At 38.6% G+C, this 27,728-nt stretch overlaps 1 protein-coding gene and 1 long non-coding RNA gene across 12 annotated transcripts in view; one reads left to right on the top strand and one right to left on the bottom strand.

Annotated features, from left to right (window-relative positions):
* Nucleotides 1–26,957, top strand: part of cobl (cordon-bleu WH2 repeat protein) — a 374,039-nt gene extending 347,082 nt beyond the window's left edge. For 8 of the 11 annotated variants that reach the window (XM_043690114.2, XM_043690115.2, XM_043690116.2 and 5 more), the window contains 3 exons: nt 8,520–8,735; nt 14,662–14,753; nt 23,648–26,957. In XM_043690114.2, the coding sequence (XP_043546049.2) occupies nt 8,520–8,735; nt 14,662–14,753; nt 23,648–23,756 (417 nt within the window). In that variant the 3' untranslated portion in view covers nt 23,757–26,957. The remainder of the gene's footprint in view (nt 1–8,519; nt 8,736–14,661; nt 14,754–23,647) is intronic. The other 3 variants (XM_087987212.1, XM_087987210.1, XM_043690119.2) reach the window with 1 other exon arrangement.
* The window catches only part of LOC148149940 (uncharacterized), a 65,238-nt gene extending 38,173 nt beyond the window's left edge, over nt 1–27,065 (bottom strand). The window contains exons 1-2 of the long non-coding RNA XR_015757198.1: nt 26,929–27,065; nt 26,731–26,762 (exon numbers count right to left, since the gene is read on the bottom strand). This is a non-coding gene — a long non-coding RNA (uncharacterized LOC148149940). The remainder of the gene's footprint in view (nt 1–26,730; nt 26,763–26,928) is intronic.
* Nucleotides 27,066–27,728: the final 663 nt, after the last annotated feature.

Raw genomic sequence — 27,728 nt, 5'->3', positions numbered from 1 at the left:
CAACGAGTTACAGCAAAAATAAGAATATGCCACATCATTTGAGGTATAGTGTGCCCTTCACAGCTGGAGCTGACAAAGGGGAGATGTTCTGGATGCAAAGGAAATGAGAGATTGATAGCAATCTACTGAGGACAATGTTGAGAATGAGGATCAGGTCACTGACCAGGAGGAACATCCAAGACAGCATGACAGAGCAATGCTTCATTGTGTGCGAGAAGCCATATAGAACTGGATTGAAACCTGCCAGGATGAATTAGCTGGATTTGAATTTCCACTAATTGTTTAACATTCTGTTGATTATATGGCAAGCAGCCCATGCTTAGTGCTAAGTAAATAAGAACCTTGTTTTTGTAACAGTCCCTAACATTTTCTGTTACTGAGTAAATGTTTTGTTATCCACTTGATTGTACTATTAATATCTTCCTAGGTGATCCCACTTTAAAATACCTGTACATTACATGTCCTACTGACTCTTTGGGAAAAAACAGAAGTCAGTGAGACAGAGCACTGACAGATGCGATGTTAAGATTAGGTGGCCTTTAAGACTTCAGTCAGCATACACCATGCATATGTTCTGCACTGTGATCATTCATGCTATTCAATAAGTTGACAGGAATCCTGAGACCTCCCCTTTTGACCCTTCCATTGTTGGGGAGACTTTGAATCTTTGAGAGCGCTTGTAGACTGCTAAACCGTCTTGACATGTTTGAGCATATGATAAGACAATGTTTAACATGTGAGAGTATGTTCTGCATCCATCTTGGCAATCCCTTGCATTATGAGGGAGAATGGAGCTTTGAACAGTGGTATGCTCCCTTGAAAAAGCTGGTAAATAAATGAACCTTTCCCTGCAGAAATGCGTGGAGTCATCACTCTCAATTACAAGGTGGGTGTGAGTGTAGAATGATGTTTGCAGGCTAGAACCTAGCACAACTCTGGCACATTGCATTTAGCTCAGTGTTGTTCACATTAAAGCACAAAATCTTAGCTGCAGACCTAATTTGCATAATTCAAGGATTCCCTGGTCTGAATCTATCATCAGTCAACAGTTGGCTGTTTGAGAGAGATAAGCAATAGTTGGTTCTTACATCTTATTTCATTTTTAGAATATCTGAAGAGGCAGCTCATCTCTAACATTTTTGTTAGACACTTTAACAGTTATTTTAAGAGTGCAAGTTTATTTACAATTGTCTGTCATCCATGCCACTTACGTGCTCAAAATAAGTTTATTTTCTTACTTTCCTCCCATCACATCTAAATGTAGTCCTGACAATCTCAGCTGAGATGGTGGAAGACTTGGGTAGTTGTCCAGGGGTCGTGGTTGGGCCTAGAAGGCTCTGCCCCATTGACAGTGACCTGCCCAGAGACAAGTTCATCCCCCTCAGCTGCGTTCTGTTCACCTGTACTAGAGAGGAGAAGGAATTAAATATGTAAGAGGGAGAACAGCTTGTGCAGGTTCAGGTTGAATTAAGACCATAAGACATAGGAGCGGAAGTAAGGCCATTCGGCCCATTGAGTCCACTCCGCCATTCAATCATGGCTGATGAGCATTTCAACTCCACTTACCCACATTCTCTCCGTAGCCCTTAATTCCTTGTGACATCAAGAATTTATCAATTTTTGCCTTGAAAACATTTAGCGTCCCAGCCTCCACTGCACTCTGTGGCAATGAATTCCACAGGCCCACCACTCTCTGGCTGAAGAAATGTCTCCGCATTTCTGTTCTGAATTTACCCCCTCTAATTCTAAGGCTGTGTCCACGGGTCCTAGTCTCCTCACCTAACGGAAACAATTTCCTAGCGTCCACCCTCTGGTGTTGATGGAGTGCAACATAGCACAATTAAGTTATTTGGACATTGAGGTATCCCGCTCCCTAACTAAATGGCCGTACTCTTTTCCAACCAATTCAAGAATATTCTAATATAGAGTGAAGAACCTTATGCCATCCACTCCAACACTGATCTTGGTCCTCTTGACCTAGTTGTGAACCAATTTTTCCTGCAATGGGACAAAGGGAGGTATTGAGTATGATGCATGTAGATGGAAGGGAAGCTGGTATTGATGCCAGAGCAGGAGACATGTGAGGTATCCCTTTACAGTGATTATGAAGTACAATGGGCAGGAGAAGTGGTAAGGTATCTCCATTGGGTGAGTAGTAAGTACAGAGGGCAGGAGTATTTGATAGTTTGAAAAGTGGACATGGTACATGCAATTGAGAAAGCTGTAAACTTGAGTCTTTGTTGGTTACTTGGGGCCAATGAGTGTGCAGTAGCACAAAGAAGATGATTGCACTTGACACTAGTAACAATGGTGAAAACACTATCTCTATGAGAAAGGTGCTGTAGTTTATAATTAATGAGCTGAAGAGTGTAAGATTCATAAACCACAGTGGCCTGGTGCCATAGACCTCACTCAATAAAACACTTAATTCAAAATGGTGAAATTCAGCCTTAATTTCCCAGCACTGCCTAATTAGTAGTATCTCAACAAGAGAAAAATACCTGACGAAAATTACGTGGAAATATTTTCAACATTCTGAATGTTAAGTCATTTTGCTGACAGTTTGAATGTGTTTCATCTACTGTCATAAGAGTAAAGGAAAAAAATGCTTTGAGATAAAAACTAGTTTAAGATTTAAAGACATGAGAATGTAATTTTTGTCAAAATATGATCGACCCAGAAAAGAACTTGTTTTCAGAGCACATTCTCTTTCCTGCTGTACGAGATGGAATTGAAAGAATCTAGTGCTGTACTGAAATACATATCATGTTTCAAAATACGTCACTGCTAAAACTTTGCTCAAATGTGGCAGGGTAATGATAGGGAACAACAACAGATGTACAAACAATAGATTCAGCAACTCTGAAATAAGCTTAAAAACAATGATATATTTCACCTTTTTCATTGAAATATTTAGAAACATTTATAAACCAGAATATAAATGTTAAAACATAAATATAATGTCATCTCATAGTAGTGATTAGTCTTCAACTAACTCGTGTCAGGACTTCAAAGTTACTGTGTCTTGCATGTGAGAAGATGTTGCAAAAGTAAGTGTTGTTACATGAAAGAAATTATCTTGCTTAATTTGCTGCCCAAGTGTGTTACACAAAATAGGATGTGGCATTGAATAAAGCTTATTTGCCTAACATACGATGAACGGCTGAGAATCCTGGGATTGTATTAATTAGAGTTTAGAAGGTTGAGGGGAGATCTAGTAGAAACTTCCAAGATAATGCATGGGTGCTGGGAATTTGTTTCTGTTGGGTGAGGAGACTAGGACTTGTGGGCACAGCCTGAGAGTTAGAGGGGGTTAATTTAGAACAGAAATGGGGAGACATTTCTTCAGCCAAAGAGTGGTGGGCCTGTGGAATTAATTGCCATGGAACGCAGTGGATACTGGGACATTAAATGTCTTCAAGGCAGAGATTCATAAATTCTTGACCTCGCAAGGAATTAAGGGCTATGGAGAGAGTGTGTGTAAGTTGAGTTTAAATGCCCATCAGCCATGATTAAATGGCGGAGTGGACTCGATGAGCTGAATGGCCTTACTTCCACTCCTGTGTCTTATGTCTTATGGCGTTATGGTCTTATTAAACAAAAGATAGTTATAAAATTGAAAAATACAACACAGCAAGAAGGCCAGATATATGCAAAACAGTCAGTAGGAAATGTATTTCTTAAATCAGAACAGATTAAATTGTTAATTGCATTCAGGGTAATTGTAATTACACATGTCCATACAGGTTGATTTGCAAAATGTAAGCTTATAGTGGTGCAGAAGAAATTGTTAACATAAGACTATAATGAGGAAATTTATAAATGCATGATGTCTCCTACTCAAAATACATATTAGGAATGGGGTCTTTTAGGTCTTTGAGCTCCACAATAGTTTCTATCCATTTAAAATGAATTGTTTCTTTCATTACTGTAAAGTGTCAGTCAACATATTGTTGTGAGACTTGAGTCACACTAGAATGGGGTTGGTAGGTTTCCATTGCTGAAGAGCAAAGATGAACGAGTGGGGATTTTTGACAAACTTATGGCCACTTTATTAATGAAGATATTTTAAACTGAATTAAAGTTTTCATGCTAGTATATTCAGAATTTAAGTTGTGTTTTCTGGAATTTTTGTGTGGTTTCCAGGTTTACTCATCCAGTAAAATACATGTTCGACTTATTTTACCTTTCAGTATTCTTCAACGTATAATTAAATCATGTTCAATTCTTCAATTCTTTTCAAGTCTGTGAAAATCCCATCTTCTGCACCCTAGCTCATGAATTCAATGGCTCAAACATCAGTCCATCACTTTTCTTTATGTTAGCCTTCATATATTTTCTATTTTTAAAAGTCCTTTGACAACAACTCCAAGATAAAGCCTCAAGATGTTTGAGATTTTACCTGTACCAACACATCTTATCCTCATTCTAAGGTATTCTTTAATTCTTTGAGGTGTCATATTTGCACCAAGTTTCTGTCTGCCAATTAAGTATGTTAATTGCTGAGTCTGTTAACTGCCAGCCTAAATGCTGAGTTTAACAAGTCTGTTAACAATAGTGGCCTGATGAGTTTAAGTCTTTGGAAAGTCTAACTAAATAAGATATATGGCTGCTTCCAAGCAGGCTGTTCTGTTCCTTGAGCAAGATACAAAGAAATTCTCACAATAGCTTTTCTGATTGATCCTTGTGGTGAAATCTATTTTCAGCATTATATGAGAATGTAACTTTCAAGATGTACTCAGTTCCAAGGATGCTCCATTTGACTGTTCTAAAATGTTAGAATACGCAGTTCTGTGGAGCAGTATGGAGAAAGCTTATTCCAAGTTTTAAAATAGGTCATCCAGAATAATTTGGGAATCACAGAACAGCAGATTAAAGATTACAAGTAGTGGACAAAGCCAGTGTGTGTATGAGAGTGAGAGAAAAATATAGATTTCATGTTAGAAGCACTGGAATTAGCTGTACCACTGGGAAAAAGTGAGGACTGCAGATGCTGGATATCACAGTTGAGAGCATGGTGCTAGAAAAGCACAGCCAGTCAGGCAGCATCTGGGGAGAAGGAGAATTGACTTTTCGGGCATAAGCCCTTCATCAGGAATCAGTCTTGTGGGCCAAGGGGGCTGAGTGATAAATGGGAGGGGGTGGGTGGGGCTGGGGGGAAGATAGCTGAGGGTGCAATGGATAGATGAAGGTGGGGGTGAAGGTGTCGGTGGGGGAAGGCAACTGAATAACACAAATTTTGTTTGCTGTCCTCAGTGAAGATTCAACAGCAGCCGGTTGACTCTGTTGTTCAATTGTAGGAGGTTGTTATAAGAATTAATAGACAATTAAATGATGGAGTCAGAACAAAGAAGAAGTCTTGGGGAGCTAAGAAAGTGGGAAGGCCGATGACTCTATGTTCATTGAAACCATGAGTGGCGGCAAGAAGCCTGAATACCTTAATATTTCAATGCTGCTGAGAGTAAGATTGAAAAATTTGCAAGCAGTATTTGCTTCATGCAACTATGCACAATTGAAGCTCAAGGAAAAATCCAGAGGGAAACAGTGAACCAGCTATCAGTGACGAACTAGAGTTATGCTTATGAATGAGTAACTGAACTGTAGTCTCAGAGTCCAGAGGAGTGTAGACCCAGGAAAGGAGGGTGATTGATAAGTATAATAGCATTCGTTGAAGCAGTTCATATTGAATCAGCTTTTGAGAGGAAGCTTCAAGATCAGATCTGCAAAAGTGAAGTTACTGAGAAATCCATGGGTTTCTTCTTGATTGTGTTTGGTTTTTGATGTGATCTGATGGCTATCACAACTACAGACTATTATCCAAATAAATCATACGTTAAATTGATGTGTGAGAACTTAAGTTGTTCATATATTGTAGATTGTATTACTATTCTAACATTGAGTCATAAAGTTTAGTTTTGCTTGTTAAAAACTGTAGAATCCTGTGGCTTTATTCTGTTCCTCTGAATTTCACACTTTGTCTACTTAACAAAGCCAGATTGTAACATTAGAGTCAGTCATAGCCTAGCACTTGTGTGGCATGAATGATAATGTTATATATGTGAGAATCTGTCTTGAGATTATGGCTTGTGGAATGAATGAAAAATTACTGTACAGGTTTGAAAATATCTTTTGATGATAGGAACCGCAAGAATTATAAATGTAAAAAAAGTGTTTGCAGTGAATAATGAAATTTTGCAATGCTTTGCTTTGATTCCCTTGTTCACACTATAAATAACTTGGCAGAAATTATAGCAAATAATGTGACTGAATGTGAAGTACAAAGAAAATAAACAATATTCAAAGTTATATGAATCAGTTAAGCAGATGGAGTCAGGAATATTTGAATGAGAAATGTGTTAAGATATAAAATCATGTTTAATAGAATGCTAACTAGCTAATGTATACACAAATGTTTCTAATAGTAATGTTGAGGAAGAGAAAAGTGAAATGCAGGTGCGGTTTTTGATCATTCGTAAGTCTCCAATTGTGATGTGTCAACAGACAAATCGAAGGGAGTTTGATCAGAAGTTATTCTAAGCTAATGAGATCACCATTGAAACTACATTTGGAAAATATTAGACAATAAGTGATTTTGGGTAGCAAAGGATTTTAAATTATGAAGCATGAGAACAGATTAATAGAGTTTATCTCATTTTATGAATGAGGACATAATCCAGATCTTTGGAATGCTTAGATCCATGAATAGCACAGTGTGGTGTCAGGTTTAAGTATGGAACACTATCCAGAACATCGGAATGCTTACCTACTATTGATCAGAAACCAAACATTCAATAAAGAGTGAACGGAAAACCACATAATTGGTTTGTCCAGAATAAGGAAATATTTAATTCATATGTCTTGGGGCTGTGATGATTTCCCTCAAACAATCACAGCCATGTTTCTTTGTCCTGGAAAGAAATCCAACCAATGCAGTGTTTCTCCAGTTTCCACTGGCAAATTTAATGAGAGTCAATTCGTGCCACCATTGGTTAAATGCTTCCTTGATATCTCTCAGCTCAGCTCATTTGTTCATATATAATCAAATCTGAAACTGGGAGAAATCCTTGCAATACCCAAACTAAGCACCAGTGAGCAGGTTGTTGCTGAGTAAGTGCTGCAAAAACATTGTCAATTATACCTTCCAACACAATGCCAATGATTGAGAGTGCACTGATGTGATGCTAACTGGCCAGATTGGATTTTTCCAACTTTTAGAAGATGGGTCGTAAATGGACACCAATTAGCTGTACTGGAGAAGCTAGGCTAAGGACATGGTGAGTTCCAGGACAAATGTCTTCCATATTACAACAGGAAGTTGTCACAACCCTTCTTATTGTATCAATGGCTTCACTGATTTCTTGATATCATGTGAAGTGAATAAAATTGGGTGAGGACTGGTATCTGTGATGGTATTGAACTCTAGAAGAAGCCAATGTGGATCATCCACTCAAAGCTTCTGGCTAAGCACTTCTTTGATCTTTTGTCTTTTATATTGATTTGCTTGATTCTGACATCACAGGAATATAGATGTTTGTGGAGTTAGAGCCTCTGATGCTCAGCACCATTATGTGGCGTGACTACAGAACCCATGAACTATCAAAGCACACAAATCCATGTTTGAGGAGCAGTTAGTTTCTGAACAAAGGACTATGAATCAGAGCTCATGTGCTGGAGTTGAAAATTAAACTAACAGTTAATTAGAGAGAAAGGTCAATCCAAAGGTCTCCTTGCAAAAGGTCAGAGCTGAAGTTAATGTTTTCCTGCAGTTTGAGGAATGAAGTAAGGCTTTGTGAAGTAAGTAGAATTTGCTTTGACTGCTCTGTGTGATCATTTGCTGTCTGAAATAAAACTGCTTTATCATTTGTATCTATAATTTACATACCCAGGTGGCTTAATCCACCCCCAAAAAGTAAGAAGAACACATGGGCACATACAAAAAACACATTGTTCAGCTCAGATCATGAGAGATCTGATGTTACACAAGTCCAGGTATGCTGGCATCATTACACATTGAGCAGTAGAGCCATATTTCTAAGTGTAAGATGCTCAGATGCCCTATTTATAATGGCCACAAATTCAATTTGGTACATAAGCAAATTAATAACCTGTAGTGGTTTCTAGGACATATGTGGTTCTTTGCCAAATACAATAGAACCACATTTCTATTTGTCACACCCACCTCTGAAAGACTTTGTCTTGCAAATGTTATGTTGTACTGAGCAAAACAATAACATTTTTGCAGCATTGACTTTCAGTAAGTGTGTACCGAAGTTTCAAAATAACTTACTTAATATAGAAATGCTCAAAAATTCACACCACACTTTAAAATTAATATACGTCATATTGAAAAGGTTTAAATGATTGGGTTTTTGATGTCAGGTATAACTTTTTGAAATACACCAATTTTATTCACAGATTACTTGCTATAGATTGCTGCAACTTTCTGTTTTGTTCATTGGTAATTACTATGTAAGTTGCTACTCACTTTTCATATCAACAATTATTTAATATTTTGACAGACAACTTCTACAGTATCAAAAGAGTTACAGGACATAAGGGAATATTCTCAAACAAGACAACCAGCAACTGCATCTTGTGCTCCTCCTTCTGCTCCTCCTCCAGATTTTCCAAAAACTGAGAAGTTCAACACCAAATCTGTTATGAATTTAGAAGAGGCACGAACTGCATTATTAGAAGCAATTCAATCTGGCACTGGTGCAGCTCGCTTAAGAAAGGTATGAGTTTTTTCACAGTCATACAAGCCAGAATCTTCCACTAGGAGGATAGTTGTTGGAGATACAAGTTGTGCATTGAAACCTCATGCACCTGGCTCCATAAGAATTGCAAAGGATGTTTAAACTTCTGATGGACAATTATCTCGTGTTTGGAAACCTCCAAAAAAGTCCCAGCCTCCAAGTTAGGCTTCAGTTCGTTCTGATTGGTGTAGCTCAATAGTTACATTAGAAAATTTAGTGTAACTAAAACCTACAGTGACTGCCGGATAACTATTGAACTATCTCCCACCCAAGTCATCATTGACACCTTCCAACTAACTCTTCTTGGACACCTGACCGCCCCCTGACTCTCTACTGATCAGACATGACACTCCTGTTCTAAGCCCTGGTTTACAATCTTTCCCTCAAAATCATTTAAAAAACATTAAACATTTAAATTAATGAGAAGAAATAATTCCACTTGGAATTATGAAATAGCAATAAAATTAAGTCTTTGAAAGAAATTTAAAAATCATTAAACTTGTACTATTTACAAGATGCACTGTAGAAATTCACCAAAGATTCTTAGACAGCACCTTCCAAACCCATGACCACTTCCACCGAGAAGGACAAAGGCAGCAGGTACTTGGGAACACCACCACCTGCAAATCTCTCTCCACGCCACTCGCCATCCTGAGTTGGAAGTATGCCACCATTCCTTCACAGTTGTTGGGTCAAAATTCCCTTCCTACCAGCATTGTGGATCAACCCATACCAAGTGGACTGCAGCGATTCAAGAAGGCAGCTCACCACTGCCTTTTCAAGGTCAAATAAGGATGGGCTATCAATGTTGACCAGCCAGTGATGCCCAAGTTCCATAAATGAATAAAAAATACTCACTATTAATCAATAAAAACAGCATTAAAAGTTTAAAGGAACAGAAAAAAATAATGAAAAGCTACTAATAGATGTTCAATTATGTTTTAATGTTAATCTTGATGGTATTTGCTGTTACCCTTGTGGCACATTCTCAGATCCTTTGGCATTTTTTTTTGGGGTGGTGGGGGGGTGCATAACTTAACTTCCCCTGCATTGTGTCAAGGTCTAGGCAGGAGGCTACCATGGAAACATCAGCAAGCAACCAGACTTAGGAAAGAAAAGTCAGTGGGCATTTTTTGATATGATTACCATTCAGAATCTGTTCTGATGCTTATTGGAACTTTAGTTTATGTTAGATTATAAGTTCATAACTTGTTCTGTCTTATCCCACCAATTAAAGTTTTATGCTTATGGTTAACTGCTTACAGTCTGATGGTTAGGTGGGTCCCAAGAAAGGAGTAAATAGCTTGGGAATATCAACAAGACTTGGCATGCCTAATTTTCCTTTCAGCTAATTCCCATTGGCCAACTCAGAGCTGCAGACAATAGCCTATTTATTCCTAACTTTTGGTCATTCAAGGAAAAATGTGCAGAGCTAAATTCTTAAATAGAAAAATAATCTGGGGGTTATTTTGTAATTCATTATCCAAGGTTACTTGAAATACTGTTTTGTATTTTCCCTAAGAGCAATGAAAATGCAATGAAAATAAAGTATATCCAGCCTAACAAGTTTTCTCCTTGCTCTGACCAATTCTTCCCAATGTAAAAACCCAGCCAGGGAGTGGGACCAGTAACAGTAGTCATTCCATGAAAGATCTGAGTTCTGAGGAAGGGTCACTGGACCTGAAACAGTAACTTTGATTTCTCTTCACAGATGCTGCCAAACTGGTGAGCTTTTCCAGCAACTTTTTTTAGTTACTCCATGAATTGCAAGTTACTTGGGGCCGAAAAGGAACTTAATTTAGCATTTGCTGCATGTATCTTGAGTGTATGCAAGAATACAGGTTTTCACATGAGCTTGTGGAAGTGCCCTAGAACAAGCAGCACAGGGTGCAAACTTTTGACAAGTCAGCTTGCTTGTTCTGAGGCTGATAGGACCCTGACCAGGGACAGGATACTATGGGAAAACCTCTATGCAGCATTTTGCTCACATGTGCAAGTAGGTAATGTGATATGCTGAAAGCCATGCTTTCATCCATCAGTTGGTATGACACATGTGACCTACTGATCCCGTAAACCCTCACAAGATTTTAGGCAAATGGCATTCAGTATTAGGTTTAAATCCTCATGACCATGACTCAAGGGATTTCATAGCCAGGTTAAACATAGTTACATTCTCCCTGTGTTTTTTTTAAGCTGGCACATCAAGATGCATAGCTACTTTTCCCTTTGTTCAAATGTGATCAACTGTATTATTTATACTGTGCAACAATAGCAAAAATACTGAATGTGTTCATTTTGGATCATTGTTTCAACATTTAAAAAGGCAACTGCACTACTGATATTCATTGTTTTTCATTGTTCTTTGGAGGTGTTAGGATATAATTGAAGTCTGCAATGCTCACAAATGAACATATAAAGCTTTTGAGCTGTATATTGCTGGAGAACAATTGATAATATTTGCTGCTGAATGCTGAGGTGAAGTGTTCAGCAGAATTTTCATTCCTGGTTTCCAATTCCAAAGTTAGGATGAAATGAGCCATCTTCCCTTTGCTGTAGCATTCTTGGAATGCAATTGTCATATCATGCAGGATATTTCTGGAGTATTTTTTAAAAAGTGCTGTAATTGAATTTGACCAACTGGCAGAGCTTAGAGTTTTAGGGGCTTGCTGTGCCTCAAACAGGGAGTGGGGCCGCTGGACTCTGTGTGGGGCCGGGGTTGCAGTGGGGGTAGACCCAATGAGCTCGTGTCAAGGGTAAGGTCACTGTGCTTGGGACAGTGGTGGAGTCACTGTGCTCAGGACGGGGTGGGGTTGCTGTGCTCAGGACGAGGTGGGGCTGCTGTGCTCAGGACAGGTGTGGAGTCACTGTCTGTGGGACTCTCGACTATCCAACTTAACCATGCTTCTCATAAATTTGACATCGTTCTATAAGGTCACCCTTCAGCCTATAACGCTCCAATGAAAACAATTCAAGTTTGTTCAATGTCTCTTTATAGCTATTATACTCCAATCCAGGCAACATCCTGATAACTTGCTTTGCACCCTCTACAAAGCCTCCACCTCCTTCCTTTGTGTGGTAACCAAAACTGCACAGAAGACTCCAAATGTGGCCTAACTAAAGTTTTATTCAGCTGTGACATGATTTGACAGCTTTTATATTCACTGCCCCAACTGATAAAGTCAAGCATGTGTATGCCTCCTTTCCCACCCTATCCACTTATGTTGCCACTGTCAGGGAGCTATGTACTTGCATCCCCCCCAGATCCCTCTTTATCTCAAAGCACTGAAAGGTCCTGCTATTTACTAGATAGTTTCCTCTGATACTTTGACCCTGCAAAACGTGTCACCTCGCATTTGTCCAGATTAAACTCTATCTGGCCTTTCTCCACCCAACTTTCCAACTGATTTGTATCCTGCTGTATCTTTTGGCAACCTTCCTCACAATTCACAACTCCACCAATTTCCATGTCATCTGCAAACTTACTAATCAGACCACCTACATTTTTATGCCAATCATTTATAGGTACATATGTATTACAAACAACAGAGGTCCCAGCATTGATCGTTGTAGAACACTATTGTTCATGGACCTCCTGTCAGAAAAAAAAGCCCTCCACATCTATCCTGTGTGTTCTTTGATCAAGCCAATTTTTTATCCAACTTACCAATTCACCATGGATCCCACGTGACTTAATATTCTGGACCAGCCTATCATGAGGGACCTTATCAAATGGTTTAATAAAGTCCATGCACACTACATCCACTTCCCTACTCACGTCAATCATCTGCGTCATTTCCTTGCAAAGCTCAGTCAAATTTTGGAGACATAATCTCCCCTATACAAAGCCATGCTGACCATCCCTAATAGATCCATTTTCTCATCCAAATGCAAATAAATCCTGTCCCTAAGAATCCTCTCCACTAATTTTCCTATCATTAATGTAAGGCTCATCGGCCTGTAATTTGCTGGATGACCCCTATTGCTCTTCTTAAACAAAGGAACAATGTTGACTATTTTCTAGTCTTCTGGAACATAGCCTGTGGCTAAAGAGGTTACAACGTTCTCTGTCAAGGCCCCAGCAATCTCTTACCTTCCATCCCTTGGTATCCTGGGATAGATCCCATCAAGTCCTGGTGACTTATCTGCATCACTGTTTTTCAAGACACCTTACACCTCTTCCTTCTTCATATTGGCATGCCCTATTATATCAATATACCCGTCCCTAAATTTACTCTCATCCATGTCCTTCTCCTTGGTCAATATTGATGCAAAGTAGTTTCCTCTGATACTTTGACCTCACAAAATGCATCACCTCACACTTGTCCAGACTAACTTCCATCTGACGTTTCTCCACCCAACATTCCAACTGGCAACACACATAAGTTCCCTCCTTTGTCCTTAATTGGACCTAGTCTTTCCGTAACTATCTTCTTCCTTTCAATATATATATTTCCTTAATTTTGCTTGCCAAGAACATTTCATGGCCCTTTTATCCACTCCTAATTCCTTTTTTAAGTTCTTTATTACTTTCTTTACATTCCTCAAGAGCCTTGCCTGATTTCCGTTTCCTAAATCTTGCATATGCTTCTTTTCTCATTTTGACTAAACATGCAACATTTTTTGTCATCCAGGGTTCCTGAATCTTGCCATCCTTATCTTCCTCACAGGAACATGCTGGTGCTGAACTGTAATCAACTGGCCTTTAAAAAACTCCCACATGTCAGATGTGGATTTACCCTCAAACAACCATTCCAAATCTAATTTCTCCAGGTCCAGCCTAATTCTGTTGTAATTAGCCTTCCCCCAGTTTAGAACTTTCACCAGAGGACCTGTCTTATCCTCATCCATAAATCTCTTGAAAATTACAGAATTATCACTGGTCCCAAAATGCTCCCCCATTGAAACTTCAGTCACATGGCTAGGGTCTTTCCCTAGTACAAGGTCTAGTAGGGCCCCTTCCCAAGTTGGACTTTCTACATATTGTTTCAAAAAACCTCTCTGGACGCACCTAACAAATTCTAAGCTTCATCCATGATCCTGGCACTGAGAGTCCCAGTTAATATTAGAGAAGTAAAAATCGCTAACTACAATTACCCTGTCATATTTTTCCATAATCAGCCTACATATCTGACTCTCTATCTCCTGCTGGCTGTTAGAAGGCCTATACTGTAACCAATCATAGTGATAGCATCTTTCTTATTCCTGAGTTCCGCCTATATGGCTTCTACCCAAGACATTAGTTTAAACCTTCCTGTGTGGCACTACCAAACCCCCCCGCAAGGATATTGGTGTGCCTCCACTATTGGTGCAACCTATCTTTCTTGTAGTGGCCCGTCTTATTTTATAAATGATGCCAAGTTCCAGATATCTGAAGCCCTACACCAGCTTTTTAGCCACACATTCATCTATATTATCTTCCTATTTCTGGCCTCATTAGCATGTGGCACAGGGAATAATCCAAGATTACAAGCTGAGATGCCATTCTTTTCAACTTCGTACCTCACTTCCTAAATTCCGTTCGCAGGATCTCATCTCTTTTCCTATTTTTATTGCTTGTACCAATATAGAACACGACCTTGAACTGCTCGCCCTCCCCTTTCAAAATGTCCTATGCCCGCTAAGAGACATCCCTTGACCCTGGCAACACACCTTCCTGGAGTCTTGCTTATAGGTGAAACAGGATATGGAAAAACAACAAAGCTAATGTCTTTGTAAAAATTGTGGATTTGCAATTTACACACTTTGAACACTTGTATTCCCTTACTAAAACATTACTCTCCTCTAAAATTAAAGAACAGTATTGACATTAGGAGGTGGAAATTTAGAAGGCAAAAAGTCAATTGTGTTAAAATAACACCAGCAATTTGGTCTTCTATTTTCTAAAAATGTAAATCTTCTCACAAAGGCTACAGGAATAAAGGACAAGGAGTGCAATAAACTCATAAAGAGAAAAGTGATGTTTGTAAGAAATGTCGAAGGGCACCATCACAGCCTACTGTAAGTCTGCCTTTACTAATGGATTTCAGGAAGGTAATGGACATGCATTTAAAAGTATGAGATCAAGAAAGAAAAATATTTGCATTTTACATTTTGCATTACAATCAAATTTTTACAGTCAAAAATAATTTATAATGGGTATGGACAAGACATGGACTGCCACCAAATTCTCTCACTGAGCATAAAGGGAGGTTTGCCAATAATGAATTCAGAAATATGTTTGCAGATATAAACAAAATAGAATGTCTTTTTACAAATGGGATATGCAAATGGAATCATGTAATAGTAGTTGAAATGTTTCATAAAAATTTTGGCAGATCAGCCAATCTGTAAGTTATCACTTGCAGTACTGGGGCTGTACATGGTAAGAATTTGTTGCAAATGGTGGGAGGACATGGTCCACATCAGTTAGATTTTGGTAGAAACCTTAATGTTGTATCAGTAATAAGTGATCCAGCTGTGAAGCCCCTGTGAAGGGGCTACTAAAAGTTGTGGTTTTTAAGAGAATTTGAATATGCTGCATGCTAGCAGCAAAGCTTTCATTAAAGCTGAAATCTCAGAAAGAATTTGGTGAACTTTAAGATATATGGTAGTGGATATGGTTCATTTTAAGAAAGGGATGTAAATAATGGAGAGGTCTAGGGAAGGTTATTGGTAAAGATGGGAAAATAAGTATTCACTCAGGGAATCAGACTGTTCGGATACACCAAGAATGATTGATATGGCCTTGAAATTTGCAAATTCAGATGAGTTATCGAAAATGGTAAGGAGCCAGGTACTTATCATACTCAACAGTTGCACAGCAATGACTGAACTGCCATTATCTACAGTAAAACAAAGAGCTACAGATGCTGAGGACCTGAAACAGAAATTGTTCAAGCAGCTCTGGAGATCTGGCAGCACCTGTGAGAGAAAGCAGAGTTAACGTTTCGAGTTCAGTAACCCTTCCTCAAAACTGAAAACGTTAACTCCGTTTTCTCTCCATAGGTGCTGCCAGATCTACAGATCTCCTTAACCAAGTTCTGTTTTTGTGCCAGAATCTACAGTTTGCCTGATGATGGATAGAACAGTTCTGATGGTCAATATGAGACTATATTGGACAACTTCCAAAAATCAATACCAATGACAAATATTTGCCAGACGAAGCTAGTCAATAGAAAAAAAAATGACTATTATAAGTGCAGCAGAGAAGACCACTGAAAAGTATAAAAGCTGAATGAATGTACAGGATGATTGAATGTACAGGGAGGTTACAATGTATCAGGAATGTTGAAGGCAAAAAAAAGTGTAAATTCAAACAGTGTGTTCAAGAGCAAACTTACTCCCAGAAAAAGATCACATTGAAAGAACTCATAATCATAGAAGAGAAAAGTCAAATGATAGCTGTCCAGAAAGAGATAAAAAGCACAGTAAAACAAAGATGAGAAATATAATACAAACCAGGAACATCACCAGGAGCACATGCCATTGTGATTGGAAGCCTTAGTGGCCTTGAACAAATCAGAAGGCAAGTTAATGAAACCAACAAGAACACAAAACTGGAAAGAAATAGTGGACAACCATTCCTGTTACATAAGTCGACATACACAGAAAAGGGTCTCATGATGAGACTTGTAAAGCTACAGCAAGGCTAGAGGCTTGAGATTTAGAAGAAAAACTGGAGATCAAGAAATAAGAGTACATTCACTGACGACAAGAAAAAGAATTTTGAAAATTGTTTTGGCTTTGTTAGTAGTAAATTTTTTGAGGAGGTGACAAAGATGATAAATGAGGGTAGATAGATGTTGTCAATTGAATTTTAGTAAGGCTTTCAACAAAGTCCCTCATGGTAGGCTCATCTGGAAGATTAAAATGTATGGCATCCACAGTGACTTGGCAGCGTGGATTCAGAATTGGCTTGGCCATGTAAGGCAGAGGGTAGTAGTGGAAGATTGATTTTCAGCCCGGAGGTACATGATTAGTGGTGTTCCACAGGAATCCATACTGTGACCTCTGCTGTATGTGATATATATAAATGACTTGGATGAAATACTTATCACAAAATACAGCGGGATATAGATCAGTTGCAGATATGGACAGAGAAATGGCAGAAGGATTTTAATCCGTGTCAGTGTGAGGTGCTATACTTTGGGAGATCAAATGTTAAGGAAAATTACACAATTATTGGCCGAACCCTGAACAGAACTGATGTACAGAGGGATCTTGAGGTTCAAGTCCATAGCTCCCTGAAAGTGGCCACACAAGTAGATAGGGTGGTAAAGAAAATGTATGGCGTGTTTGCCTTTATTGGTTGGGGAACTGAGTACAAGAGTCAGGATGTCATGTTGCAGTTTTAGAAGACTTTGGTTAGGCCACACTTAGTACTGCGTTCAGTTCTGGTCGCCACATTACAGGAAGGATGTGGAGGCTTCGGAGAAGGTGCAAAGAGATTTACCAGGACGTTACTTGGATTCGACGGTATGAACAATAAGGAGAGGCTAGAAAAACTCAGGTTGTTTTCTCTGGAGTAATAGAGTCTGAGGGAAGACTTGATAAAAGCCAATAAAATTATGAGTGGCATAGAGAGGTTTGATGGTCAGAATCATTTTCCCAGAGTTGAAATGTCTAAAATTAGGGGCACGCATTTAAGGTGAGAGGGACAAAGTTCAAAGGAGATGTGAGGAGCAAGTTTTTTACACACGAGTTAGTAGGAGTGTGGAACACGCTGCTCGGAGTGGCGGTGGAGGCAGATACAATAGGTGCGTTTAAGAGAAGTTTAGATAGCACATGAATATGCAAGGAATGGAGGGATATGGACCAAGGGCAGGCAGAAAGGATTAGTTTAATTTGGCCTCATGTTCAGCACAACATCATGGGCCAAAGGGCCCATTCCTGTGCTATACTGTTCTATGTTCTAAATGCTTATGAGCATAGATGAATTGATATTAAAGCTTATTTTCTGCAGGAAGATTAGCTTAAGCGGGAATGCTTCTTCATTATCCAAAATATCACTAAATGTAATGGGAACACTTCTGGATGTTAAATAAATGTGTATATTGATGCATCTAGATTTTATTATTTCTTATTAAGGTCTTTTCATTAAAATTGAGTTGTCTTCAGTTGAAAGCAGATCTTGCCATCTTTTATTGACATTATTAGGGCAAATTTATTATGCATGTGAATGATTTTTCGTGGGTGGGAGCAGTGAATTTGAAAACATTATCTTGGAACATGAGCTTGAAGCAGAATTAAAAATTGGAAGTTAGGCTTTTGGCACTTTTAAGTATACAGGATTGGAAATCAGGCAGAATTAGTGAAGTGTCACTTTGCATTAGCAATTCTATTTTGAAAATGCCAATCGTCAAAGTAGGCTTCATAAAAAGCATCTTGTAAAAATTAAATAGAGGAATTAAGAAGTAAAGCTGGACAGCTGAATTTGCTAGGCATCCAACCAAGGCAAGAGGCCAATTTTGAAGTATTAGAGTTCAGTATAAGTGTAAAAATTCCCCAGGCAAACAAAACATTGAAAAAATTAACAATAGAGCAATTAACAATGGGAGTGTTTATAATTTTTCTTGGGGGGCAAGAGAGGGAAATGTTGTCCTTTACCTTGGGAAACTGAAACAATCAAAAGAGTGATTTTAAAAAAGCACCTTAGCTATAGAGACTCTCCCTCTTGGTGAAATATAATTTTGAACTAAAGTGTTGTAAGAAATTCTAAGAAGGGGTTCAGCTGCAATACCCATTTAGTGCTACATTGATAATTTATATGGGATAACTCAACAAAATGTATGAATGACAAAAGGCTGAGGATCAATTTTACAGTTTTAAAATAGATGGTGGAGAATGGAAAGTCTAATGCTGAATGTTGTTCAGGTCTTGCCACATGCACATATGGACTACCTCAGTATCTGAAGAGTTGTGAATGATGCAGAACAATCTGAAAATTAACATCTGACCTTACATTAAAAGATCAGATGTTAAACATAGAACAGTATAACACAGTACAGACCCTTCAGCCCTTGATGTTGTGCCACCCTTTTATCCTACTCTTAGATCAAACTAACCTACATACCCTTCATTTTACTATCATCCATGTGCCTATCCAAAAGTCGCTTAAATGTCCCTAACTAATGTCCCTCTACTAACACCGCTGGCAGTGCATTCCACACACCCATCACTTTCTGTGTGAAGAACCGATCTCTGACATGTTCCCTAAACCTTCCTCCTATCACCTTAAAATTATACCCTCTTGTGATAGGCATTTTCTGCTCTTGGAAAAGCTCGCTGACTAATCACTGTATTTATGCTGCTCATCATCTTGTACACCTCTGTCAATTCACCTCTCACCCTTCTTCGCTCCAATGAGAAAAGCCTTAGCTTCCTCAACCTATCTTCATAAGACATGCCCTCAAGTCCAGGTGGTATCCTGGCAATTCGTCTGTGCACCCTCTCTAAAGCTTCCACATCCTTCCTATAATGAGGCGACCAGAAATGAACACAATATTCCAAGTTTTGTCGAACCAGGGCTCTGTGGAGCTGCAGCATAACCCTGCGGCTCTTAAACTCGATCCCCTGTTAATGAAAGCCAACACACCATATGCCTTCTTAACAACCCTATCAACCTGGGTGGCAACTTTGAGGGACCTATGAACATGGACCCCTCTGTTCCTCCATATTGCCAAGAATCCTGCCTTTAACCCTGTATTCTCCATTCAAATTCAATCTTTCAAAATGAATCACTTCACACTTTTCCAGGTTGAAATCCATCTGCCACTTCTCAGCTCAGCTCTGCCTTGTCAATGTCCTGTTGAAACCTACAACAGCCCTTCACACTATCCACCATTCCACTGACCTTGATGTCATCAGCAAACTTACTAACCCACCCTTCCACTTTCTCATCCAAGTCATTTATAAAAATCACAAAGAGCAGAGGTCCCTATGGAACACCACTGGTCACCAAACTCCAGGCTGAGTAGTTTCCATCTACTACCACACTCTGTCTTCTATGGACCAACCAATTTTATATCCAGACAGCCGAATTTCTCTGTATCCCATGCCTCCTTATTTTCTGAATGAGCCTCCTTTGGGAAACCTTATCTAAATCTTTCTAAACCTTTCTAAAATCCATGTATGCCACCTCCACTGCTCTACCTTCATTAGTGTGTTTTGTCACATCCTCAAAGAATTCAATATGGCTTGTGAGACATGACCTGCTCCTCACAAAGTCACGCTGATTATCTCTAATCAAATTATGGTTTTCCAAGTAATCATAAATCCCGTCTCTCAAATCCTTTCCAATAATTTGCCCATGAAAACGTAAGACTGACTAGTCTATAATTCCCAGGATTATCCCTATCCCTTTCTTGAACAAGGGAAGAATATTTGCTACCCTCCAATCATCTGGCACTACTCCCAGTGGACAGTGAGGACACAAGGATCATTGCCAAAGGTGTAGTAGTCTCTTCCCTTGCTTCCTGTAGTAACTTTTGGTATATCCTGTCTGGCCCATACCTATCCTTATGTTTTTCAAAATTTTCAGCACATCCTCCTTCTTAACATTAACTTGATCGAGCATATCAACCTACTCCACGTTGTCCTCACAAATGACAAGGTCTCTCTCAGTAGTGAATACTGAAGCTAAGTATTCATTAAGGACCTCTCTACCTCCTCCGACTCCAGGCACAAGTTCCCTCCACTATCTCTGATCAGTCCTAATGGTTGATTATCAAACACTACCATGGTGTGTCCACATATGATTTGTATGACAAATTTAAATGAGAAAAGTTGAGACATTCCTGGCCTTCTGACCTTAATTTCCAAATACATGTGGACACAAAAAAATTGACCGTAAGGACGTGCACCAGTGCCTTTCATTGATCAAAAAGCTTGAAGGGCAAGGCAAGATGATGAAAACTGAGCTGAAAATAGGTCATAATTACTTTTAACCTCTATTTTGGAGTGGAGTTCTTCTGATAGTAGATGCTAGACCAATATGCAGGGCTTCTATCTTCTGGAATAATTTCTTAAAACAAGGCCCTGCTGGCAACAGACTTGCATTCGGAACATAAGTGTTCCTTCTGTACTTTAATATTTTCTAGTACTTAATAAAGACTAATTACATTCAAAAACTCCTCCAAAGAATATCTCCAACAATTCCAATTAATATACAACAGAATCACTTTTTTGACTGGGAATTGTTTACTCAGCTGAGTCTTTCTCACCTGGAAGTTAGTTAACAACTAATTTATTAAACTGTGATAATCTGAACCAGCCAAATTTATGTTGTAATCTGGCTCAGGAGCAGCAATTTGTTTGGTGCAACATTTGAGATCCCAGGTACTTAGTAAGAGAAGAGCCATAATATTCCACAGTTGTGAACAAATTTGCATTTCTGTACAAAGTCAGGATGCTCATACAATCTGCAATATATAAATAACTTGTACAAAAACAGCTAGAATTCACATGAGGTAAATATGGGTAAGAAGCAAACTGGTCAAAAACCCCAGACAACACATCAAATAGTAATGTGGTCAAGACAGATTTCACAGTTTTCTCAGAAACTATCCCCATTACTCTAATGCTCTTGATATTGTGGCTCACCACATCTTATTGAGATTATGTATCTGCTGCAAGAGATTACAATTCATCACTCTCAAAGGTCTGGCTTTTCTGATGTAAACCCTTTTAATAACTGTTCATGTCATGGAAGTTCACTTGTCTTTCCTAGGATTGCGCTGCTGGATTCTGAAATCCAGAATGATCTCCAGCAGAGGAGCAAAATGTTTTTACATACATATCCTCTAAACTTTCTGCCTCTTCCTCTTAAATCTATTCCCCCTGATCATTAATCCCTCCGTAAGGGGGAAGAGTTTCTTCCTGTCTCTTCTATTTATGCCCCTCATAATTTTATACATTTCATTCATGTCCCCTCTCAACCTCCTGTGGTCTAATGTAAACAATCCCAATCTATCCAATATCTCTTCAGAATTAAAACTCTCCAGCTCAGGCAACATCCTGGTAAATCTTCTCTGTACCCTCTCCAGTGCAATCTCATACCTCCTATAATGTAGATTTCAGAACTGCATGCAGTACTCTAGTGTAGCTAATCAATGTTTCATATAGTTCGGACCCATATCCTCCTTGCTCTTAAACTCTATGCCTTGGCTATTAAAGGCAAGTTTACTATATGCCTTCTTAGCTACTTCATCCATCTGTTCTGATATTTTAAGGGACTAGTGACATGCCCATCAAGGTTCTTCTGATCCTCAGTGCTCCCAGAGTCCTACCATGGTGCAATAATAGTGTCCTTACCTTTGAGCCAGGAGTTCTAGATTCAAGGTCCCACCTGCTGTAGAGGTGTGTCATCACATGTAAGAACTGTTTGATTTTTTATGATTCCCATGATTGGTAGTGCTTGTTATTCATTCTTTGATAAATAATTATTTGGATAATTTGATGGTGGATTTTTTTTTTAAATGATAAGGAAGAGCTGTTTTTGTTTTAAACAAACAAAATAGAGCTTGGTTCTTCACCAGTAAGGGGTTGGCTTCCGAATGAGGAAGGGATCCAGAAGTGAAAGGTAGAAATTGATATTTGTGCTAAACTGCAGATTTACATTAAAGTGCTTGCAAATCTTTGACAATCTTTTGCTGCCTATTTCAAAATATTGATATCAGTTTGTTAAATATCCAGTGCCCTGAACTATGGGCCTGGTTACAGTCAGTCAGCTGCTTGGAAAAGTCAGGATCAGAATCGTGTCCTTATAAGGAGTGAGGAGCCGAATTTCACCCAGCCCATGTCTTGTCTTGGCTCTTTTTGCCCTGTTGTGTTTTCTGCTGGATTGAGAGAAAGGGTGATGACGAAGGATAGCGCAGCTTTTAATTCTGGTTCAGGTGAAAGAAAATTGGTGAGGTATCCCGATCAATTGACTAGGCAGTAAAGAGATACTGCAGAGTTAATAGTGTGGGGTACATTGAATGGTTGAATGTGAGTGAGAGAAGATGGTGCATGCAGTAGTGAGAGTGATAGAATATGACCCTTATTGGGAGCTGGGTGTAGTAGCAGAGATTTATTAAAGGTGAGGTATCAGAGAGCAGATGGTGGCACTTAACCTGGTGGAACACAGAAGGTCATTTGCCTTCCTCCGACACTGCTGGGCATTTCTCCAGACAGCTGAGACCTCACTGACTTGGATGGGCAACCTCAGACCAGCTGGCAAGTTCTGCTGTCATGACCTCATCTACCAATCCTGGAGGAAGAGAATGTCTGTCCTCTGCAACACCCACCCACCAGGACCTCTAGGTCTTTGTCCATAATGTGGGTCACCAATTTCCTCTTGTCTGCCATGTTCAGATAAATGTCATAAACCATGCAGGGTAGCTTCAGACTGACAGTATTGCCTTGGTATGCAATGGCCTTTTAAAGAATACCAGGTACTTAAAGATATCTGGGCAATGGCATACTCTTCAGGATGCGGCATGTGGTAGAATTTGGCTAGAATCGGACAAGGGGGCACTATATGTTCAGGGTAGGTAGTTAATAAGGTGAGCTTGGGACAATAGCATGAAAAGTCTTGCTCGGCTGCATGGAGAGAAATCCTCTATGAAACTGGACAAAAATTACAGTTAGCCAAAGGATTATAAAACTCAGCTCAGTGTTTTGATCATTCTCCTTTGCCCCAGCATCTTTGAAAACCTTGTCAAGACTCATCTCTTTTCAACCAAAGTTTATGAAAATTTCTTCATCTTATGTCCTTGCTCGACATTTATTTTCCTTAGGCCTGTTTGTGAAACATTGTTTACACTAAATACATCATAAAAATATAAATTATTATTTCAATGAGCATACCTGTTGTGCATATTCACAAAAATATTGTTTTACTGGAATGTTACTTAAAGCTTATTTCCATTTAGGTCTCCATCCCAAGAAATACAGTGCAAATCAGTGGAAGGACACGTTCTGTACAAAAATCAAGCTGCTCAAGCCCATACATTTCCTAATGAACAACAATGTTGGAAGTAATCGCTCAATGGCCTTAAAATGTCATTCAGAATACTTTCAAGAATACAGAAGAAGTGATAGAAACAAATATGTAGCGATAGATCACAGTTCTGCATTATGTAATTTTTTGTGCAAATGATCTATTTTAAGTAGAACTCAATAAAGCTAAACATCTACTTGATCTTTACCAATATATTGATTATATTATGGATACTTCCATTGTAAGTACCTGGACCTCTTGCTTAATTCATACATAGTGAATATTCTGCAATAAATTTTCACCAATTGCAGTGATCTCAAAACATAAGCTGATAAAATATTATTGAATGGTAGTTCTGGGCATCAATCTGTGCTAATTCTGCCAAAAACTATGTTCTCTTTTAGCTTTTGCAATTGCAGTCTTTTCATTGAATTCAAATTTCATTGGAATTTAATTAAAGTATTTGCATTGCCAGTACTTACCAAGTATCTAATGTAAACTATAACTTGCATTTGTTAATTTAGATTATATGTTGTAATCTTAATTTGTATTTATCTAGGCTCACTGAATTTTTTTTCTTTTGACAAAATGAGATTGAAAACTTGTCCTATAAGTTTACATTTGAGCTATTTTCTATGAATGGTATATATGATTACTTGCTGGTAACCTAAGAAATAATAGATATGACTTAACTGTCTCTGAAGAGGAAAAGATGTAACTGATTCTATTTAATGTTTACATAATTATTACTAAATGTAATTTGTGCCATAGCTAAAATTTGTATGATTAGTAACAAGACCATTGTCTTAAATGACAGTACAGAATTTTTGTTTTATTACATATGCTTTTGTTGCAGTAAGACATTGAAAATTTTAAATACACAAAATAAAATCTTAGCCATACATTAACACTCATAAGTTAACAGTAGATACATCCTCTATTGTGTTATGTAGCAGTATTACTGTCCCAAGTGCGATGCTAGTTCAAAAGTGTTAATCCTTGAGACATATGAGGCATCAGTAGAAGGAAAACCTTTTACTACAGTAATCTGCTGATTCATGATCAAATATTTCTTTTACTTCTCCATCAGCATCCAGTCAATTGCTAAAATCTCAATGAAAGTAAAAGAACATGTGGTGGCAGACCATCAATACTTGTAAATAAGATGACATAACAAATTCCTCAAAGTTGCCACCCAAGTTGATAGGGTTGTTAACAAGGCATTTGGCATATTGGTTTTCATTAATGGGGGATTGAGTTTAAGAGCCCCAAGGTTTTGCTGCAGTTGTATAAAACCCTGGTTAGACTACACTTGGAATATTGTGTCCAGTTCTGCTTGCCTCATTATAGGAAGGATGTAGATGCTTTAGAGAGGATACAGAGGAGATTTACCAGGATGCTGCCTGGATTGGAGGGCTTGTCTTATGAAGAGAGATTGAGTGAGCTTGGATTTTTCACACTGGAGAGAAGAAGGAAGAGAGGTGACTTGCTGGAGGAGTACACCGTAATGAGAGGCATAGTTAGAGTAGATTGCCAAAGACTTTTCTCCAGGGCAGAAATGGCTGTCACGAGGGGTCATAATTTTAAGGTGATTGGAGGAAGTTATGGGGGAGATGTCAGAGGTAGATTCTTTATGCAGAGAGAGGTGGGTGTGTGGAATGCACTGCCAGCGGTTGAACAGAGTCAGAAATATGAGGGACATTTAAGTACTGCTGGACAGGCACATGGACAGCAGTAAATTGAGGGCTGTGTCGGTTACGTAGATCTTAGATTTAGATAAATACTTGGCACATCATGGGCTGAAGGGCCTGTATTGTGCTGAACTGTTCTCTGTTCTAAATCTGTATTTTTAACAGTGAAAGCAGTAGGTTACAGACATAGCTAAGCAGGTTCACAAGCCTGCCATATTGAGTGTACGTTTTCTTTATTTCATTCTTTGGACACAGTTGCTAGAGGCAAATCAAACCCAGACATTGTTTCAGGAGTTGCTGAAAATATCATCCTAAACCCAAATATCTTCTTTCATCACCTACCTCTTTCCATATAAAAGTCAGGTGTGGAAGTTAACAGATTGCACATTGTTCACAACCATTCTCTTTTTCCCAGATAATCAGACATTGATACTCAATGATGATTATGGTTGAAAAGTGCCTGTGACGTAGTGACTTCACAAGGCTCTTCACAGCAGGATTGCCTGATAAAACTTGATATTGAGCCACCTAAGATATTAGAATAAATAGGTTTAAAGATAATATTAAAGGAGAAAAGGTAGGTGTATAAGTTTAATGAGGAAATTCTAAAATTACGACCAGGCAACTGAAGGCACATCAGGCAAAGGTGGAATAAAGAAAATTGTGATGTACAAGATGCCAGAAATGGAAGAATGTAGAATTCCTGGAATACTGTAGAATTCTACAATGTTACAAAAATTTGGACATGAAGAGGAAATGGATGAATTTAAATACAAGAATGAGAAAAAGTATTACGCCAGCAGCAATTGTAGACAAGTCAGCAGTATTGTTGGCTGTGTCCTATGAATAAAAACCAGTACTTCCCATGCCACCCTTTGAGTAACACGTATACAACTTCTAATCCAGTGACTCCGTGCTATGATAATAGTTCAGATAACAAGTCAGAGATTATATTTTGAAATTCTGCAATATAATTTGAACTCTAACTCTTCAAACTATCTCAGCAGAACATCATTTCTAGTTTTGTGACGTAATTGATTCCTACCTATGTGGACCACAAGAACTGAATTTTCCCCATCCCCATCTGCAGCTGCAAGGAAATCTCTTCAGCTATGACAATGATCAAACAACACAACCTTCGATCTACTGGTTGTGGCTGCAGAGAATGTTAACTGTTTCCTTTGCCACACTGTTCTCGATCACTATCACTGTCATATTCCTTTCACTCTTCTCAGCTGAATGGCTTTCAGTATTGTTGTGTCAGTTTGTCCATACACATAACTCTCCACTTAAACATCATATTTTGCAAATGCTTCGAACTTACTTGTGAAAGTCCAAGGGTAGAATCTTCCAGTCCTGGAAGAGATGAGAAGAGTGGTGAGTGGGTGATTTGAATTGGATATGAGTCAAACATTAAATAATTGCTGGCAGGATAAGCACTTGATCTTAAAAGACAGGTGAACATTATTAGCGATAGCTATTGAGAATGTGTTTGCAACTCTTCAAAAAAATTACACCTCACCATAATCCAGTGCTTGCTTCCATTTCCTTAATCGACAAATCAACTCCTTCAGACACATGACTGCATAAGAGAGGTGTGTAGGATTAGGTACCAGCTGCTTTGTCCTTATTGCAATATTGTTAGGGTACAGACCAAACCCTTTGAAAAAAATCTATCGAGGAGATAACCTAGACCCATAACTTTTATCTTATTTAAAGGCAAGTGTGAGACGCTGCATACCAGATGCAATTCAATTGGTCACATTACTAGGTTTTAAGCAAAATACACTTTGTTATTACACTGCAGTTCAAACAAACCAAAAAAACTGGCACAATATTGCAATTGTTCCAATATTGCAACAAACCATAAACACACTCTTGTCAAAGGCAAATCAGCAAACAGATTTGTTGATGTGCTGTCTTCAGTCTAGGAGAAAGAGAAGAAAAAAACAAAAGAATGAGTCAATCATCAGAGAGAACGCTGCATCTAGCAACTTCACTCCAAAACTCCAATTTCGACAATTGAAAGCAAAATTAAAACACTGGGTTTGTGTGAGCTTGACTCCACACATTCATGCTTCTTTTGACTACATTTTAAAAAAAACACTAAGCTCATTACTCAGCTTTCCATGGAGCAGACAACTCTGCACCAGAATTACATACCTTCAGGAGAAACAAGTACAGTTCCTTCTTAAAGGCACATTTCATCATACTTTCCCCTTAAAAAAATCAATATACAAAGATGGCTTCATTTTCAAAGAGTTTAGTATCATTTATTAGTATGTTAGATTTTTTTTATATATATATATGCAAACCTAAGCA

This window comes from Chiloscyllium plagiosum, unplaced genomic scaffold (assembly GCF_037043375.1).
Source record: "Chiloscyllium plagiosum isolate Xiang-an unplaced genomic scaffold, Cpla_swu_hap1 HiC_scaffold_5, whole genome shotgun sequence".
NCBI lineage: Eukaryota > Metazoa > Chordata > Chondrichthyes > Orectolobiformes > Hemiscylliidae > Chiloscyllium > Chiloscyllium plagiosum.
This window is presented reverse-complemented; position numbering and strand designations above follow the sequence as displayed.